The sequence below is a fragment of the Rhinolophus sinicus genome, chromosome X, assembly GCF_036562045.2.
Source record: "Rhinolophus sinicus isolate RSC01 chromosome X, ASM3656204v1, whole genome shotgun sequence".
Taxonomy (NCBI): Eukaryota; Metazoa; Chordata; class Mammalia; order Chiroptera; family Rhinolophidae; genus Rhinolophus; species Rhinolophus sinicus.
This window is the reverse complement of record NC_133768.1, coordinates 101,343,366-101,362,468: the sequence shown is the minus strand read 5'-3', so window position 1 is coordinate 101,362,468 and position 19,103 is coordinate 101,343,366. Positions and strand designations below refer to the sequence as shown.

The window sequence follows — 19,103 nt, the reverse complement described above, 5'->3', positions numbered from 1 at the left end:
TGCCTGTTTGCAAACACCTAGGATCTGAAACACAAAATTATGTCCTTCCTCAAAATGTTTAACATTTCAGTTTTCAAACATACGTGTGATTTCTCTTTGGGTAATGATATAGCACAGATTACATTTAGCTATTTGATTAACATGTCAAATATGGGCAGAATGAGTGAAAACTGTTATCTTATGCGCAGATCTGTTGGCCTATAGAGCACTCTGAGTATATTTGGATAAAAATGTCTGTTCCTGTTAATTTTTAACCTTATGGCAGGAAATTCATCCTCAGCCAGTAGTTTCTGTACCTGTGCCCAAGATACTGAATAGTCCTTTCACGGAAAGTTGTGTGTTACCTGTATAGCCAAGAAAACAATCAGTAGTCGTCCTTTGACACAGAATCATAGACTTGTAGAACTGAAAGATCCTAAGAGGTCATCTCGTTCAACTCACTGGCTTTACACATGTAGAAAGCAAACCCAGAGAAGTTAAGTTAGTGATATATGGTCACCAAGTAGAGTTAGTGATAAAGCCAGGAGCAGAACTGCTTTATAAGGTCTAGTGGCTCTAAATAAAGAGCCCTTTCCATATCATTATGCTGTTTGGGTTTCTTCCTCGGTTTGCTCCCTCCTTTTGCATCAAGTGAAGTATAAAATATTTTCTAGGGAATTACTGTTTTCCATAGTGTTTTATGTGGAAGATAGTAAAATGGCTTTTCAGTGAACTAGCAGTAACCATTTTGTTGTGATATACTTTGTGTTTTCATATTTTAAAAGAACTTATAAAACTCAGCTTAATTCTCAACTCTTTTGTACTTAATAGGTTATTTTTTATATTTTAGCTAGCTTCGGTTTTGCCAGTAGTCAAAATAATACAATAGGATATTTTCTGAAATATTCAAGAGCTCATGGGACAAAAAAGAAAAAGATTCTTCCTAAACAAATTTGCTTATATATCTATGTGTATGTATATATTTTAGAAACCAGAATAAAGAATTGAACATTTCTACATTGATAGACTAACACATCTCGTTTTTCTCTGTAAATATTATGTTTACAGTTTGTCTAGTTAACTGCTTGTTAACGGGTCTGCTTTTTCATAAAAACTCTAGAGCAGAAAAAGAGGAAATGACAGTATACTGAGTTCAGAAAAAGAATGAAATCTTAACGTAAGAGGATAGCATACAGTGTATAGTGGTAAAGAACTTCATCCTTATAGACAGAAGACCTGGGTTTGTAGTTAAAATAAGTCATTTAACCTCCCTGTGTCTCAATTTTCTTATCTGTAAAATGGGAAAATAAACAGTACTTACCTCATAGGACTGTGCTGAGGATGAAATAAAGTAATTCACAGAAAGCATTTAAGCACTGTGCTTGGCATGTAGTAACAACTCAATAAATGGTAGCTGCTATTATTACTTACATTTCCGTGATTATTATGTTATAGTCCTGAGCGACACTACTGATATATCCTCAGTCTCATGTGTTTTAAATGTGTGGCATTGTCTCTCTGAAAAGGAGACCTTCCGGTCCATTTTGGCAAGAACAACAATTTCATAATTTGACTTTTTCTTTCTCACATTGTCTTTTGCCTGTGTGTATTTGCACCAGAATCTTTTAATTGAAGAAATGTACAATTCATAAAATATGTTAGCTGCCTTCCAACTTTTTAGCAAGTGTTGCTTTCCTTTCTCAACCCTTTAGTAATAAAAATAACTTTGTCTTAATTGGGTACTTTTTGTTTGTTTATAAATACCATCAAAAATGTCAGTGTAGCACTGGGAATAAGTCTTGTTAATGCAAAGAGCACTAAAGATAAAAACTTTGACCTACTTTAGATTTTATTTTCTTACAAAACTAGTGGTCTTCTCTTCTTTGGGGAACAAAATTACTTTCTTTAGAAAAACTTGTTCTCTGCAGCCTTCCAACTTTAATGAACTCTGCAGGGACCTTTGGGAATCATCAGGATTTTGTAGTTGGTATGAAACTCCGAAATCCTCTTCTGTAGCAAAAGAAGCACTGATTGCCCCTGCTAGGATCTTTAGCTTTCATCATATTTCACTATTCCACATTCTTTTCCTTTAAAAGTCCTAAGCCTCATCTTGAAGTCCCTTCAGTGGGATAATAATCAGCGAATGCCACCTGATTCCTGGAAAGTATGCCCATGGGTAAACTTAGTACTCTTTTTTTTTCCAGTTTCTTTTTTTTAATTAAAGTTTATTGGGGTGACAATTATTAGTAAAGTTACATAGATTTCAGGTGTACAATTCTGTATTACATCATCTATTAATCCCATTGTGTGTTCACCACCCAGAGTCAGTTCTCCTTCCATCACCATATATTTGATCCCCCCTTACCCTCATCTACCACCTCCCTCCCCCTTGCCCTCTGGTAACCACTAAACTATTGTCTATGTCTATGAGTTTTTGTTTCTCATTTGTTTGTCTTGTTGTTTTGTTGTTTTTGGTTCATATACCACAATCAGTGAAATCATATGGTTCTCTGCTTTTTCTGTCTGACTTACTTCACTTAGCATTATACTCTCAAGATCCATCCATGTTGTCACAAATGTTCCTATATCATCTTTTCTTACCGCCGAATAGTATTCCATTGTGTATATATACCACAACTTCTTTATCCATTCATCTATCGAAGGACATTTTGGTTGTTTCCATGTCTTGGCCACCGTAAACAAAGCTGCTATGAACATTGGAGCACACGTGTCTTTATCTCTAAATGTTTTCAGATTTTTTGGGTAGATCCCCAGGGGAGGGATTGCTGGGTCATATGGTAATTCTATTCGTAATTTTTTGAGGAACCTCCACACTGCCTTACAGTTTAGCAGTGGCTGCTAAACTTAGTATTAGTACTCTTATGTGAAAGGATACCTTGGATGAAAGATTCAAGCCTAAAATTACACGAGCATTTAAAAATTGGAATTGTCCGTAGAATTTATTAGACTTTTTTTTGTCTGAGTCTTGTCGAAATCTATGAAGGTGCCTTTTTTAGCTAAATTTACTAAATCCTAATGCAGTAATATCCCGGTAACTCCTTTTGCTCTTCTGAATTTATGGTGGAAAGAGTATCACATGAAAGAGAAAGTTCTGCTTGACGTTGGTAATGGGAATGAAAGTAGACTCCTAAGATGCTCAAAGTCGTATTTAATGCCCACATCAACAGGAGTTGATAATAAAATGGATACAGTAATTTAACAAAGTAAGCAGTTACTCAAGGCTAGAGCTCTGCTTACTTCCTAACTTTAAAGTGTAGTTGTTTTGTTCCATCACATCCAAATCTGAGTAGTTAGAAAAGTCAGTGCCCCACAATTGGCTGTTAAATTTAATAGTTACTACTTCAGTTTTTTAACTGCTCCCTTTCTCCTGTGATATGCTGACACAGTAGAACAAGTTATTTGGAACTTTAGCTTCCCCATCAGCATTTTTAATGCTAAATCAGAAAATTTGGGGACTTGAGGTAAAAACAAGTAATGTTCTAAAGCCTCCCTTTGCTTAAACTGAAATAATGGACCCTCAAACTGTGATTCAGTTCTCTTCAACCTCCCTCCTTTGAATTAGGAAAGTTGTTTATCAAAGATCATAATATTTTGGTTTCCAGTTAAATTAAATGGTAGGTATTTGAGGAGCTGAGCCACATTTTTTTCACATAGTTGCTGCTTTAGAGGCCGCATTTGTGTACCAATTATTTAATTCACTACAGAGCAGATATAAAATGCAGTGTATAATCTTAGGAAGCTGGCATTTTTCTGTAGAACCTGTTTTTAAACATGTTCTAAATGTCAGTGTTGCTTATTAAGTTTATAGTTGCATGTTAAGATAGTGTAAAAGATCCACTGACTGCTTTCTTTAAAAAACTCTATTCTCAGAGACAGTGGAAATGTAATGGCTCTGTGTGATGTCAGAGGGATATTGGATGGGGGAGGGGGGTTCACACAGTGTGAGGGATATAAATGATAAACGTCTAAGTATTGCTTTGTCTTGTGCACCTGAAACTAATAAAATTTAAAAAAAAAAAGACTAAAGTAAAAGTCAAAGAATTAAAAAAATCATATTTAGAAAAAAAAAAAGTTGGTTAGAGCATAGTGCCACTAACACCAAGGTTACCGGTTCGATCCCCGATCCCCGCATGGGCCACTGGAAGCTGCGCCCTCCTAAAAAAAATAAATAAATAAAAATTTAAAAAAACAAAACCAAAAACTCTATTTTCATCATTGTTAATGAAGCAAATGCTATAAACAAATGTTAATGAAACAAATGTCTTAATTTTGCTATATAAATAGCAACTATATCTGAGTCCACTTTTTAGATAAACAAGACAATTTTAATAACTTGGTGTATATGGCTTTAAAGTCCATTTTGATTTTAATCAGGCAACTCTAAAAAAGTAGGTTTCTCTCGGTCTGCATTGAAATAATGTATGAATATTGTTTGCTATATTACATTTGTATTATAATTAGGAGAATTTGCTTTTTTGTGGGAGCAAAGGAGGAAATGGCCAACACACGAGTTTATTTTTTAATTAGTTCCAGGTGTACAAAACAATGCAATAGTTAGACATCTACACCCCTCACAAACGGATTACCCCCTCCCCCAATCTACTACCCCTCTGATATCGTATATAGCTGTTATAGTTCCATTGACTCTATTCCCTACGCTGTACTCCACTTCCCATAACTATATATATATTAAATTATAGTTGACATTATTATTCAGCTTCAGGTGTACAGTGCAGTGGTCAGGCATCTACACCGTCCATGAAATGGTCTCCCTAATAAGACAAGTGCTCATCTGACACCCTACAAAATCTTTACATTATTAATTATATTCCCGAAACTGTCTTTCATATCCCCGTGGCAATATTGTGGTTAACGATTGTGCTTTCTAATCCCCTCACCTTCCCCCTTATCCCCACCCCCCTCCCATCTAGCAACCCTCAGTGTTTCCTCTATGTCTCTGAGACTGTTTCTGATTAGTTTGTTCTATTTAGATTCCACATATAAGTGAGATCACACAGTATTTGTCTTTGTCTGACTTATTTCACTTAGTATAATCTCTAGGTCCATCCATATTGGTGCAAATAGTAACATTTCTTTCTTCTTTATGGCTGCGTAATACTCCATTGTATAAATATACCACAGTTTCTTCATCCAGTTGTCTTATCAATGGGCACTTCGGTTGTTTCCATGTCTTGGCTATTGTGAATAGTGCTGCAATAAACATAGGGGTGCATATATTTTTTTGAATTAGAGTTTTGGATTTCTCCGGATAGATACTAGGAGTGGAATTGCTGGGTGAGAAGGTAGTTCCATGTCCAGGTTTTTGAGCTACCTTCAGACTGATTCCCACAGTGGCTGCACCAGTCTGCTATCCCACCAGCAGTGCATCAGTAAGTCAACAAACAAGTGCTGGCAAGGATGTGGAGAAAAGGGAACTCTCGAGCACACAAGTTTTAATCAAGATTTTGTGTACGTCTTCTGTATGCCAAACACCTGCTGGGCACTTGTGAGGGGGCTTGTGATGTGTTCCCTGACCTCTTAGTATATTGCCCAGGACCTGAAATAGGAAAGAAGAGGGCATATAGCAATAGTTTCCTGTACAGGGAACAACCAGAGTTCCTCAAGGGAGCCTTTCATTTAGGAAGTTAGAAAAGTGGTAAAGGAACAGTGAGGGCCTAGAAAAAAACAACAAAAAATGATTCCACCCATCAGAGGACTGTAACAGTTCCTAGTGTTTGTTTGTTTAATTAAAAATCCCTTAGTTAGGGAACAGAAGGTCAATAAGCCAGAAGTTCAGCTGTTAGCCTGTTGTTGGAGTTGAGCTTATTGTTTCAGGATCTTAAGTAATCAGGACAATTAAGTGTTGATCTGAGCCAGTGGTGTTGATCCCTTTGATTTTTGGTCACAAGCTGCCTTGGGAAGCTGATGAAAAGTATGGACTCTTCTCCCAAGTGACGCCCACCCACACACAGTTCTACACTTCATTTTGAATGGGCTTCCCTGAGGCACTTCCATGAACCCCAAAGGAAGAACCTTCTAGGTTGTCTGTTGGTTGTAATGCAGCTGCATCACTGAATATTCCTGCCTCCATTCATCTTCATTTTCTTGGGATTCCCTGAATCGTAAGCCCATAAATCTTTTAAAGAGGTTAGTAGTAAATTCCCACATACTGTGTCGTACTCTACAACTTGGGCTTTTCGGTCACTTTATTTAATGGGTAGTTTCTCACATTATGGAGATACTTTGGATGGAGACTGTTCTATTGTAAATTTAGATCTTTAGGTCAAGAAACATGTCTTTCTTTTTTATTTCTGGTCTTCTTTATTGGGACAGCTAAAATATCCAACTTCTAGTGATTTTTTAAGTTACCCCGTCCTTGAGCTTAAGGTATCAGTGAGAAAGTCTGTGTGATTTGATAGTTGGCCCAAGAGTTCTCTCCTTTTGCCCATATACAAATCAGCACTGAAAACTTTACCTGTCACCAGCTACCAAAGCATGGGTGGTATGTTGTTGAGTAAAGTGAAAGCCCTCTGTGCCCAAGGGTTATGTGGGCACCTCAGCAGTCACGGAGGTGGGAGGTGCTGATAGGGCCAGAGTTAGCTCTGTGATGGTCATCCGGACTCCAGAGGTTCGCTGACAGAGCCAGAATTACCTTGTTCATTCATTCATCCCACTAATTTAGTTGGTGTCTACTTTGTGTCAGGTACTGTGCTAGGTGTTGGGGGGAAAGTAATAAAAAGATAGGTGAACAGCCTGTCCTTGCAGAACTCACTACCTATTGAGGGGGAATCGGTAATAAAAATGCGTCCATATACTACATATAAAGTGAATAATAATAAAAATGCGTCCATATACTATATTTATATACCATATAAAGTGAAAACTTCGTTCTGAAAAAGGTGCTTACATGCTATCCCTGGAAGTATATGCTTATTCATATGTGTGAGGTTTGAGTTTGAACATGTTTTCAAAGTGGTGGAATAATCCAGACCCATATGAGTCATCGTTACTAACACTTCGTAAGTTTGCTTTCTAATAATATATTTTTCCTTCTGTCTTTACACAGTATACGCTTTGGAATTTCCTCCCAAAGAATCTGTTTGAGCAGTTTAGAAGAATTGCAAATTTTTACTTTCTCATAATTTTCCTTGTACAGGTAAGACCTCCATAAATGACCACTCCACTTTGAGAAACTTGGTTGCTTCAGACACATTTTCAACCCATTTCTAACCTTAGGATGCCCTGTGATTAAAAAGATGCTGTAGAGCTTATTATAATAATACTTTTTAAAGTACTCATATTGCATTTTAAGATTTGTATGATTTCATATATTTCTAAAGGAGCATTTTTACCAGAAAACTTGTTGAGACTTCCTTTTTAAAAAACTTTCATGAATTTTATATCTTTGTTCATGCTAGAAGGACATGTTGTTCTATACCATTAAACGCAGTGGCATTAGATCAAAATTGAAAGTAGTTTAAATTGTTTTACTTTGTTAACCACTGGTTTCAGCTTGGTTGAAACTTTACCATTTATCTTCCTGAGTATCAGTTTTGCTCTGCTTCATTCATTTACTTTAAGGGTCAAAGCCTGGTAGATTCAGCTGCTCCTGTGAGTTCCTGCAAATGTTTTGTGTTTTAAATTTTAGACATTTAAATTATGTCTTTCTATCACTTAACGATAGAAAGCCTGAAGGTTCAGTATCGTTTCTGTTTCTACTTTTTAATAGATGAGAATAATGAGAATATTTGGTCATTTTTAAAGGTAAATAAATGGGAACAGAAACTCTATCAGAAAAAGTGCTGTAGTAGTAACGTCACTCAACTCTTTCAACTCCATTCAAGTTATGTGCCAATTTCTCACAATGGTCTGTCATCAGATTTTTTAAAATAATGTATTAAACAAAATTAGATGGTCTTCCAAAAGAAAAATTGCATCTTCCATCTTTAAGTCTATAAGCTATTAAAATCTCCCCCCCCCCCGCCACCAAAATTACTCACTGAAAATTTTACTACCTTAAGGGTACTTTTTTTCTCATTTCATTTTTTTTAAATGAAGCAGAAACATTCCAATGAAATTGCTTGATTGCCTTGTTGGTGTGAAGTGCTTTTGTTTATCCACTGTAAGGCTTTGAGTAAATGGTACTGTAATTGAATTTAGTCCTGCTACTTAAAACCAGTCTGAGTTGTGATATGGGAAAGAGCCAATTTCAGTCTTGAATGATGGGGCATTTGAAAGGCGCTCCTCTGTCTACATCCATGGCAACACAGATGTCTTACAGAACAGCATAAAATGAACTACATCGGGGATTATGTGCACAACAGTCCTGCTACTTGGCGTGCAGAGCATTTCATTGCAATTCAGCGAATGGATACCAAGCACCTGTGACGTACGATGCAGTGGTCCAGACAGCAAAGATTTGAGCAGATGCAGTGAAGATCAAGATGGGGCTTTTCTACTCTTAAGGAATATGTTATATCCAAAAACAGTCATGTATTCACTTAATGTAGTAAAAGTCATAAAAGTAGCATGTGCATAATGCTACGGGGATGTGGCGGAAGTTACGATTTCTTTTCTACCCAAGAGGCGCTTTGGAAGGCTTCAAAGAGTAGGTGGTACTGGAACGGAGCCTCGAAGGATTGGAGGGAGTTTACATGGTGAAGACTGGTCTCTGGGACTTTGTGTGAAGGCAGAGCCATGTAAAAAAAAAAAACGTGTCTATGGCAGGCGCAGGTCTGGCTGGGAGTCAGAGATGAAAATGAAAGTCCATGCACGGAAGGGCAGATGGAACGCATGGTCTTCCTTCCCTCAAATCTACTTCTCTTTCACGCTTTCCTGTTTCAGTGAATGATGACAACATCCATTCAGCCCTGTTAACCAGATCCTTGGAAGATATCTTTAATCACCCCATAGAAGAAATCCCTTACCCGTCCTGCCATTTTGCCCCCAAAATATCTCTGCAACTTCTTTCCCACGCTGCCATCCCCTTACCCAAGTCACCTTTTACCTGGATTGAGCCGTCGCCTCCTGAATGGATTCCCTGACTCCGCTCTCGTTCCCTTCCATTTCATTTTCTGCAAAGCAGTGAGAATGATCTTTTCAAAATGTAGTTCTCTCCATGTGACCACTCCCTGCCTAAAAACTTCAGTTGTTTCCCACTGTTTGTGGGATAAAGAATGAACTCTAGCCTGGAGGGCCCTGTCTGGTCTGCCCCCGTCTCCCTCTTCAGCCCCATCTCATGCCGCACCCCTTTGTCACTGGCTCCCTTTGTTTCCTTATCTGTGCCACACTCCTTGGTACCATAGAGACTCGGTATACACCGCTTATTTGTTCCTGGGAAGCCCCTCCCTTCATCCTTTCTGTTTATTCTTCAAATCTCAAGGTATCACTTGTTTTAATTCCTGGTTTCCCCTGTAAGCTGCCAGCTACTATATGAGGCCAAGGACTTTTCTCCATCTGTTTAAAGCAGCATCTCTAGAACTTGGCTGATCATAGGACCGGGGCTGGCAGAGTGGTGCTCAATAAATAGATGGGACATGAATGAACATATTTCAGTAAAGAGGTTAATTCAAGCTGGGATGAAAACTAAGCCTGACTTTAGAGCGATTTCTTAAAACTAACTGCCATGTGGGTTGCTTTTGTTTCAATGAAAGTTAATATTCACCCTGCTACCGGAATATGTTTTGACTGCATTCTGTCTGAAATGTTGCAGCATATAGGTGCTGTATGTAAGTTACTGATTTATTTTCACTTTACTTTCAATTTAATTCCTTTACCTAGGTCACAGTAGACACACCAACTAGCCCAGTCACCAGTGGACTTCCACTTTTCTTTGTTATAACTGTTACAGCCATCAAGCAGGTAAATTTCTTATTTACGATTATGTCTGCATCTCAGTCCTGTCTGGCTTGAATTTCATTGTCAGAGGTTCTTTTTCATATTTATATAGAGTGGGCAGTATCCTGGATGGATTTAGTTTATATTTGGTTCCTATTGAAAACTTAGTGAGGATGGCCTGTTAGCTCAGTTGGTTAGAGCGTGGAGCTAATAATAACACCAAGGTTGCCGGTTCGATCCTCGCATGGGCCACTGTGAGCTGTGCCCGCCTTAAAAAACAAACGGAAAAAAAAACCCTCTTATTAAAATTATTATGTTACATCCTTAATTTCCTCGCTCCTTTCCGCCTCAACATTTGTGTGGGGATATAATCCTAAAAGAAAGCGTAGGTAGCACGTACAGCTCAGTCGGGAAATGGGAGGCAAATTTGTACAGTGCATTAATTTTTCCATTGTGGTATGTCTGTCTGGAAAAGTCCCATTCTAGTGGACTCCTTTTGTTGTTTGCCTATAGCAGAGGATGCAGGAGCATAAATACTTTCATTTTGTTGTCTTTCCTGATGTTGCTGAAGGGGATAGTGGGTAGAGACTTTTCATTCTTGTTTCTTGTCAAAGCTGATAATTGCCACAGTTTGTAATGCTGCTGTCTTCAAAATATTTTGAGCATTTTATATGTTAGCACCTTTGGAAACCTGTAGATGAAATTGGCAATGGAAACGGGAAACTGGGGGAAGGTAGGTTAGCAATTTTTATCACGTAATTAGCCACAAAACCTGGCTAATTGCAAACATACTTTTAGACAAGACTTAATCAAACTGCTTTCAACAGTGTCTCAAAGAACTTCCAGAATGAAGGTCTACTTAACACTGGGGAGCAAGGTTACCTTTCCTCTTGAGGTTATCTGCTCTTCTATCTTGCCTAACAGGAACTGCAAGAATATTTTATGAAGTGTTTGGTTGCTAAATAAAGACTTTTGGAATGTTCTTTCCCTTAGGCTGTTAGAATTATTTTCTTTAACAGAGTTGCTGGTTCCAAGAATAGTCTGTATGGTTTCAAAAGCTCTTAGTGATTTCATTTTACTCCCAATACTAGTTCACGTTAGGGTCTTTCTTTCCTCACTGAAGTGACAACCCAGCATTGTCATACAGGGGACAGAATAGGAATGAGTAGAGCAACTGAGGAAAAAAGAAGGCGATCAAGAGATTTTTCAAACAGTTGTATTTGAAAAGGTACAGACATAATTATAAAGAAAAAAAGCAAAGTGATGTAAAAAAGGAGAGGAGGTCATGTTCAAATGGACATCCTCTTTCCTTAGTTCTTTTGCCTTAATATCCTCCAGACAAAAAGCCCAAAGAAAAACGCGCCATTAGACCTTTCCCTGATTACTTTTCATTCTAAAAAAACGAACACCAATTTATATTTTCTTCTGTCCCCAAGTCAATGGAGAAGTTTGACTGTTGAGTTCCAAAGCTTATCATAGATTTTCTGCTACAATAATCCTCACTTGCCTTTTCTATTTTCTGTCCCTGGGAGGAATTCAGTTTCCTCAGAGAATATCACTCTAGCAGTCCACTACACAAGAATATATTTAAGTGATTAAGTCCATAGGGAAATAACACCCAGAAAATTTTTTTTCAAATTCAGTAAGTACAGAAAATTAACATTAACTTGAGTAAGAGTAGAATTAGAAAAATAGATTATAGTCCTTCACAGTCGAAGAATATTAAGGCTCTAATGCCTGTGTTTTCATTAAAACTTAAATGTAGAATGGAGGAACCTTGAACACAATAAAGCTGTTTACCGAAGGGGTATTTTGAAAGCATATCTTAAGTTTTTGTCTAAAAATGTCGTGTTGTCTCTTTAGCATTCTGAATTGAAATGAATACTGTAAGTATAAATACCTGCTGGGAACTCCTAGGGGGTTGTAGAAATTAACAACTTTGCTTCCTTATGTAGGTTGATGATACGGTTGTGTTTTGTCCTTCTAGGGGTATGAGGATTGGCTGAGGCACAGAGCTGACAATGAAGTCAACAAGAGCACTGTTTACATTATTGAAAAAGCAGAGCGAGTCAGAAAAGAAAGTGAAAAGATCAAGGTACTCATTTCTGTAGCTCATTCTTTTTTTATTGCGGTAAAAACACACCTTTTAAAAATGGACAGTTAATTCAGTGGCATTTAGTATATTCACAGTGTTGTGCAGCCATCTCGACTGTCTAGTTGGAGAACATTTTCATCACCCGGAAAGGAAGCCCCCTTAAGCCATTAAGCAGTCACACCACATTCCTCCCTCCCCCGGGCCCTGGCAACCACTAATCTTTCTGTTTGTGTGGATGTACCTATTCTAGATATTTCCTGTAAAAGGAATCATATACCATGTGGCCTTTTGTGTCTGGCTTCTCACTTAGTGTAATGTTCTCAAGCGTTGTTCATGGGGTAGCATGTATCAGTACTTCATTAGTTCTTAAGACTGGATAACATTCCATTGTAAGGCTATACCGCAATTTGTTTATTCATCAGTTGATGGAAATTTGGTCTTTTTTCCATCCTTTGGCTATTATGAGTATTGCTGGTGTGAACAATTCCTATACAAGTTTTTGTTTTAACACCTGTTTTCAATTCTTTTAGTTCTATAACTAGGAGTAGAATTGCTAGGTGATACAGTAATTCTTTTCTTCTTTTTTAATTAAAGTTTATTGGGGTGACAGTGATTAGTAAAGTTACATAGGTTTCAGGTGTACAATTCTGTAATACATCATCTATAAATCCCATTGTGTGTTCACCACCCAGAGTCAGTTCTCCTTCCATCACCATATATTGGACCCCCTTTACCCTCTTCTACCACTCCCCCCACCCCCCCCTTACCCTCTGGTAACCACTAAACTGTTGTCTGTGCCTATGAGTTTTTGTTTGTTTGTCTTGTTCCTTTGATATGGTAATTCTTATGTTTAACTTCGTCATGAACCCCTAAACTGTTTTCCACAGCAGCTGTACCATTTTATATTCCCCCAGCATTTTGTAAGAGTTCCAAAGGTATTATTATTTTTCTAGTATCTTACGCATTTTAATTTTTATTGAAAGTAATCGTTTATTATTCCCTAATAAGCTTCCTGTCAGTAAGATTTTACACTTTTGCACCCCAAATAATGTTTTTTGTTCCCAACAGATTTTATGTTCATTAATAATAAATTTTACTTTTTAGAAAAGTCTTCGGTTCACAGCAAAATTGAGCAGAAAGTACAGCGTTAATATATGCTCCCTCCCCCCACACAGGTACAACCTTCCTTGCTGCCAATATCCGCCAGCCGAGTGGGACATTTGTTAGAATCAGTGAACCTACACTGACACAGCATTATCATCCAAAGTTCATGGTCTACATTAGGGTTCACTCTTCGTTGTTGTACATTTTGTGTACCTGAACAAGTGTATAAATGGCCTGTATCCACCACTATATTACCACACTAAACTGTTACGCTGCCCTGAACATTCCGTGTGCTCTGCCTCATCATCCCTCCCTTCCTCCATCCAACCTGGGACCACCACTCATCTTTTTACTGACTCCATAGTTAAGCCTTTTCCATAATGTCATATAATTAGAATCACGCAGTACGTAGCCTTTTCATAATTGACTTCTTCACTTAGTAACGTGCATTTACATTTCCTTCGTGCCTTTCCATGACTTGAGAACTCATTTCTTTTTAGTGCGGAATAATAGCGCATTGTCTATATGTATCACTTTCTTCATCCATTCACCTACTGAAGTGCATCTTATTAGCTTCCAAGTTTTGGCAATTCTGAATAAAACTGCTATAGACATCCATGGCCAGGTTTTTGTATGGATGTAAAATTTCAGTTCGTTTGGTTAAATACCAAAGAGCATGATTACTAGATTGTATGATAAGAGCATGTTGAATTTTGTAAGAAACAGCCAGACTGTCTTCAAAGTGGCCGTACCGTGTTGCTTTCCCACCAGCAGTGAATGAGAGTTACTATTGTTGCACGTCAGCATCTGTTGTCAGTGTTGCGGATTTGGGCAATTCTAATAGGTGTGTTGTGGTATCTCGTTGTTTTCATTTGTAATTCCCTGATGTCATTCGGCGTTGAACATCTTTTCATGTGCTTGCTTCTCATCTATATGCGTATCTTCTGTGGTGAGATGACTAATCAGGTCTTTCGCCCATTGTTTAATCAGATTGGTCATTTTCTTATTGTTAAGTTTCAACAGGTTTTTGGTGTATTTTGGAGACCAGTCCTTCATCAGATGTGTTTTTTACAAATATTTTATCCTTGTCTCAAGGTATTATTTTTTATTTTAATTTTATTTTGTTTCGATAAAGAACACATTAAATTTACCATTGTAACCACTTTTAAGTGTACAGCTCAGTGGAGTGTTAAGTACATTCGCATTGTGGTGCAACCCATCTCGAGAACTTTTTCATCCTATAACCCTAAAACCATACCCACTAAACACTAAGTCCCTCTGCCTCCCGCCCTTGGGAAGCACCTTTCTGTTTTCTGTTTCTCTGACTGACTGCTTTGGAGAGGTACTTTTATAAGTGGGAGCATGCAGTATTTGTCCTTTTGTTACTGGCTCATTTCAGTTAGCGTAACGTCTTCAAGATTCATCACAGAAAAAAAAATAAGATTCATCCACATGGTAGCATATGACAGGATTTCCCTCGTTTTAAGGCTACGTAATGCTTGATCGTATGCTACACCACATTTTCTTTATCAGTTCATCTGTTGATGGCCTTTTAGGTTGTTTCCACCTCTGGCTATGTGAATAATGCTGTAATGAACACAGATATGTGAATAACTCTTCAAGATCCGGCTTTGAATTATGTTAGATAAATACCCAGAAGTAGAATTTCTAGATCATATGGTAATTCTGGTTTGAATTTTTTGAGGACCCTTCATACAGCTTTCCATAATGGATGCACGATTTCACCTTTGAACCTAGAGTGCACAGGGTTTCAGCTTCTCCACATCCTCTCCAGCACTTGTGGCTTTCTGTTCTTTTCTTAGCGGCCATCCTGACGTGTGTGAGATCATACCTTGTTGTGGTTTTGATTTGCGTTTCCCTGATGGGTAGTGGTGTTGAGCATCTTTTCATGTGCCCATTGGCCATTTGTATGTCTTTGGAGAAATTTCTATTCAAGTCCTTTGCCCATTTTTTAATCAGGGTATTTGTTTGTTGTTGAGTCGTAGAAGTTTCTTATATATTCTAGCTGTTAACCCCTTATCAGATAGATGACTTGCAAATATTTTCTCCTATTCCATAGGTTGCCTTTTCAGTCTGTTGATAGTGTGCTTTGGTGCAAAGTTTTTAAGTTTGATGTATTCACATTTCTAATTTTGATGTTTTCCTGTGCTTTTGCTATTATAACTAAGAAATCATTGCCAAATCCAATGGTATGAAGCTTTTCCCTCATGATTTTCTAGAAGTCTAATAGGTTTAGGTCTTACATTTAGGTCTTTATGTTGAGTTTATTTTTGTATGTGGTGTACGGTAAGAGTCCAACTTCATTCTTTTCCATGTGGCTGTCCAGTTTTCCCAATACCATTGGTTGAAGAGAGGCTGTCTTTTACCCATTGCATAGTCTTGGCACCCTTGTTGGGAAATCATTTGGCCATATATGCCAGGTTTTATTTCGGGTCTCCATTCATTGGTCTGTATATCTGTCTTTATGCTGATACCATCCATCTTAATTACTGTTCTTCATAGTATGTTTTGAAATCTGTGAGCATGAGGCATCCATGTTTGGTTTTTGTTTGTTTGTTTGTGTTTGTTTTTCAGGATTGTTTTGCCTGTTCAGGGTCCCTTGAGATTTCATGTGAATTTTAGGATTTTTTTTCTTTCTGCAAAAAATGCCATTGGCTTTTTGATAGGAATTCCACTAAATCTGCAGAGTGCTTTGGATATTACAGACATTTTAACAATATTAGGTTTTTCAACCCATGAACATGAGATTTCTTTCAATTTATTTGTATTATCTTTGATTTCTTTTAGCAGTGCTTTGTAGCTTTCAATGTAGAAATCTTTAACTACTTTGATTAAGTTTATTCCTAACTATATTTATCCTTTTTGATACTATTGTAAGTGGGATTGTTTTCCTAATTTCCTTTTGGAACTGGTCATTGTTAGTGTATAAAAGTGCAACTGATTTTTTTTAATTAGTTTCAGGTGTACAAACCATTGTAACAGACATTTACACCCCTCACAAAGTGATTAACCCCCCCCATCTATTACCCCTGGGACATCGTATATCGCTGTTACAGTACCATTGACTCTATTCCCAATGCTAAACTCCATATCCTGTGACATATATATATATTAAATTATAGGAGGTGTTTTTGTTTGTTTGTTTTTTAGATTTTTTACTGGGGAGGAGGAACAGGACCTTATTGGGGAACAGTGTGTACTTCCAGGACTTTTTTCCAAGTCAAGTTTTGTCCTTTCAGTCTCAGTTGTGGAGGGTGCCGTTCAGCTTCAAGTTGTCCTTTCAATCTTAGTTGTGGAGGGTGCAGCTCAGCTCCAGGTCCAGTTGTCATTGTTAGTTGCAGGTGGCACAGCCCACCATCCCTTGCAGGAGTCCAACCGGCAACCTTGTGGTTGAGAGCCCACTGGCCCATGTGGGAATCGAACCACCAGCCTCCAGAGTTAGGAGCACAGAGCTCTAACCGCCTGAGCCACCGGGCTGGCCCAAATTATAGTTTTTTGATTGTTGATATGATATCCTGCAATTTTCCTGAATTATAGTTTACTAATTCTAACTTTTTTGTGTGGAATATTCAGAGGTGTTTTTTTTACCTATAATATCATATGTGAACCAGGATAATTGTACCTCTTCTTTTCCAGTTTGTATGCCTTTTATTTCTTTTTCTTATTTAATTGCTCTGGCAAGAATTTCTGGTACAATGTTGAATAGTAGTGCTGGGAGTGGACATCCTTGCTTTGTTCCTGATCTTAGAGGAAAAGCTTTTAGTCTTTCCCTGTTACATATGGTATTAGCTGCTAGGCTTTCCATATATGGATTTTACTGTGTCGAGAACATTGGCTTCTTTTCCTAGGTCATTGAGTGATTTTATCATGAAAAGGGTGTTGAATTGTGCCAAATGTCTTTTCTGCTTTCAACTGAGGTGATTATGTAGTTTTTGTCCATTGTTTATTTATTGCATTACATTGATTTTTGTATATATCCTTGCATCCCAAGGATAAGTCCCATTTGGTCATGGTGTATGATCATTTTCGTTGAATTTGGTTTGGTAATATTTTGTTTTGGATTGTTATGTCACTGCTCATTGAGGATATTGGTCTGTAGTTTCATTTTCTTGTAGTGTCTTTTTCTGGTAATAGTATCAGGGTAACGTTGGCCTCATAGAATGAGTTTGGGAGTATGCCCTCTTCTTCCATCCTCTAGAAGAGTTTTAAAAGGATTCGTGTTATTTCTTCTTCAAGTGTTTGGTAGAATTCTCCAATGAAATCATCTGGTCCTGGCTTTTTTTTTTTAGGAGGTGTTGATTCCTTCTTCCATCTCCTCACTGGTTTTGGGTCTGTTCAGATGTTTTATTTACTCATGACTCAGTTTTGGTGAGTTGTATAGACACATAGGAATTTATCCATTTCTTATATGTCATCCTATTTGTTGGAATATAATTGTTCGTAGTCTCTTATAATCCTTTTTATTTCATAGCACCAGTTATAATATCCTCTCTGTTTTAGCTATTTGAGTCTTTCTTTTTTTCTTAGTCTGGCTAAATGTTTGTCAATTTTGTTGATCTTGCAAGGTATTATTTTTAAAATAATATTTCTATATGAATATGGATTAAAATATGAAAGCTAGGTGTGGCCGGTTAGCTCAGTTGGTTAGATTATGGTGCTGGTAGCACCAGAGTTGCCGGTTTGATCCCCACATGGGCCACTGTGAGCTGTGCCCTCCTTAAAATAAATAAATAAAATTTTTAAAAATCTGGTTGTTTTCTTTAAAACATATGTGAAAGCTAATAATAAATCAAATTCCCCAGAACAAGGGAAGAGGATGAGTAGAACAGAAAGAGAAGCAGTTAGGTGAAAGTACCATTCCAGAATGGTTCAGGACTGTCACATAAACTCATAGACAATAACACTTCCTGTACTTGTATCAAGTATTATGACTGCTGATTTATTTATTAAACACCTGGAATTCCTGGGCATGTGTGCTCCGTATCCCAAGTGACAGGTGAATTGTCTTGCATGTTACAGTAATGATGAGAGGAAGTGACAGAGATGGGAGGGTTTCCTGAGTTTGGCATAGAATGTCTTTCTTTTACTCTTTTTTCTTTTCTCCAGTTTCTGCATCCCAGAGGGGAAGACCCTATGATGAACTAGAGTGGTTAGGATCTGAAGTTTCCAAACCAGTGTAGAAACTCAGCATTGCTGTTCAGCATAAGAACCAGAGCAGCCTAAATGATTCATAGCATTAAATCTGTGGCTCCCAGGACAGTTAGTAAAGTTGCAAAGCAAGTAAAGTCTCCCACATCTCTCTCTTTCACCCATTTCCTCTTTCTGATTTTGCTGTTACCTCCACCTTCTTAGAAAGACCTCCATCTTTCACCTTCCCTTCACTAGGCTTCTTTGCCTTGTTGCTTACCTCAACCAGGTATAATATCCATTAAATCAGTTGCTGCTATTGTGTGAAATGCTATTTGATTATTTGATTGAGTCCTTTCCGGTATATATTTGTATATGTAAAGAGATACTTGTAAACCAAAGTGTCTAAATGTTTAATTGTTGAGCAGGAGAGTGACTTGGTCCATATCCTCAGTGCAATGGGAATTTTTTTAAGGGTTTCAAAGCCGGGGAGTGGCTTGATCTTTTTTTTTTTTTAAGGCAGCTCTAGAGAGTGGCCAAAGTAGCATCAGAGAGCTCAGTTAGATGGCTACTGCAAAAGATGGTAAGAACTTACATTATAATGATAATAAAACTAGTAGTTAACACTTATACATTACATAAATATGCCAGGCACTGCCTTTTACATTATATTAACTCATTTAATCCTTATTTCACAAAAGGCCTGTGGAGTACAATGTACCCTTTTTTTTGTATTGTTATCACCTCTTTACAGATGGTGAAACTGAGATACAGATAGGTTCAGAAACTTGTCTACAACTAGTGGACATCAGGATTTAGTGATATATTGGATGTAAGGAGTGAGAAATAGAGCGGGGGGAAAAAAAGAATAAAGATAGCCTTTTTTGGTTTTGGCCTGAGCAACTGGGCGAATTAAATA

General features: G+C 37.6%; 1 protein-coding gene across 11 annotated transcripts in view; it reads left to right on the top strand.

Moving 5' to 3' along the window:
- The window catches only part of ATP11C (ATPase phospholipid transporting 11C (ATP11C blood group)), a 165,885-nt gene that overhangs the window by 70,843 nt on the left and 75,939 nt on the right, over positions 1-19,103 (top strand). For all 11 annotated transcript variants that reach the window (XR_012493555.1, XM_019750470.2, XM_019750469.2 and 8 more), the window contains 3 exons: positions 7,067-7,156; positions 9,781-9,861; positions 11,825-11,932. Coding sequence is in view for 10 of the 11 variants with exons in the window: in XM_019750470.2 (XP_019606029.2) it covers positions 7,067-7,156; positions 9,781-9,861; positions 11,825-11,932 (279 nt within the window). In the remaining variant the exon portion in view is untranslated. The remainder of the gene's footprint in view (positions 1-7,066; positions 7,157-9,780; positions 9,862-11,824; positions 11,933-19,103) is intronic.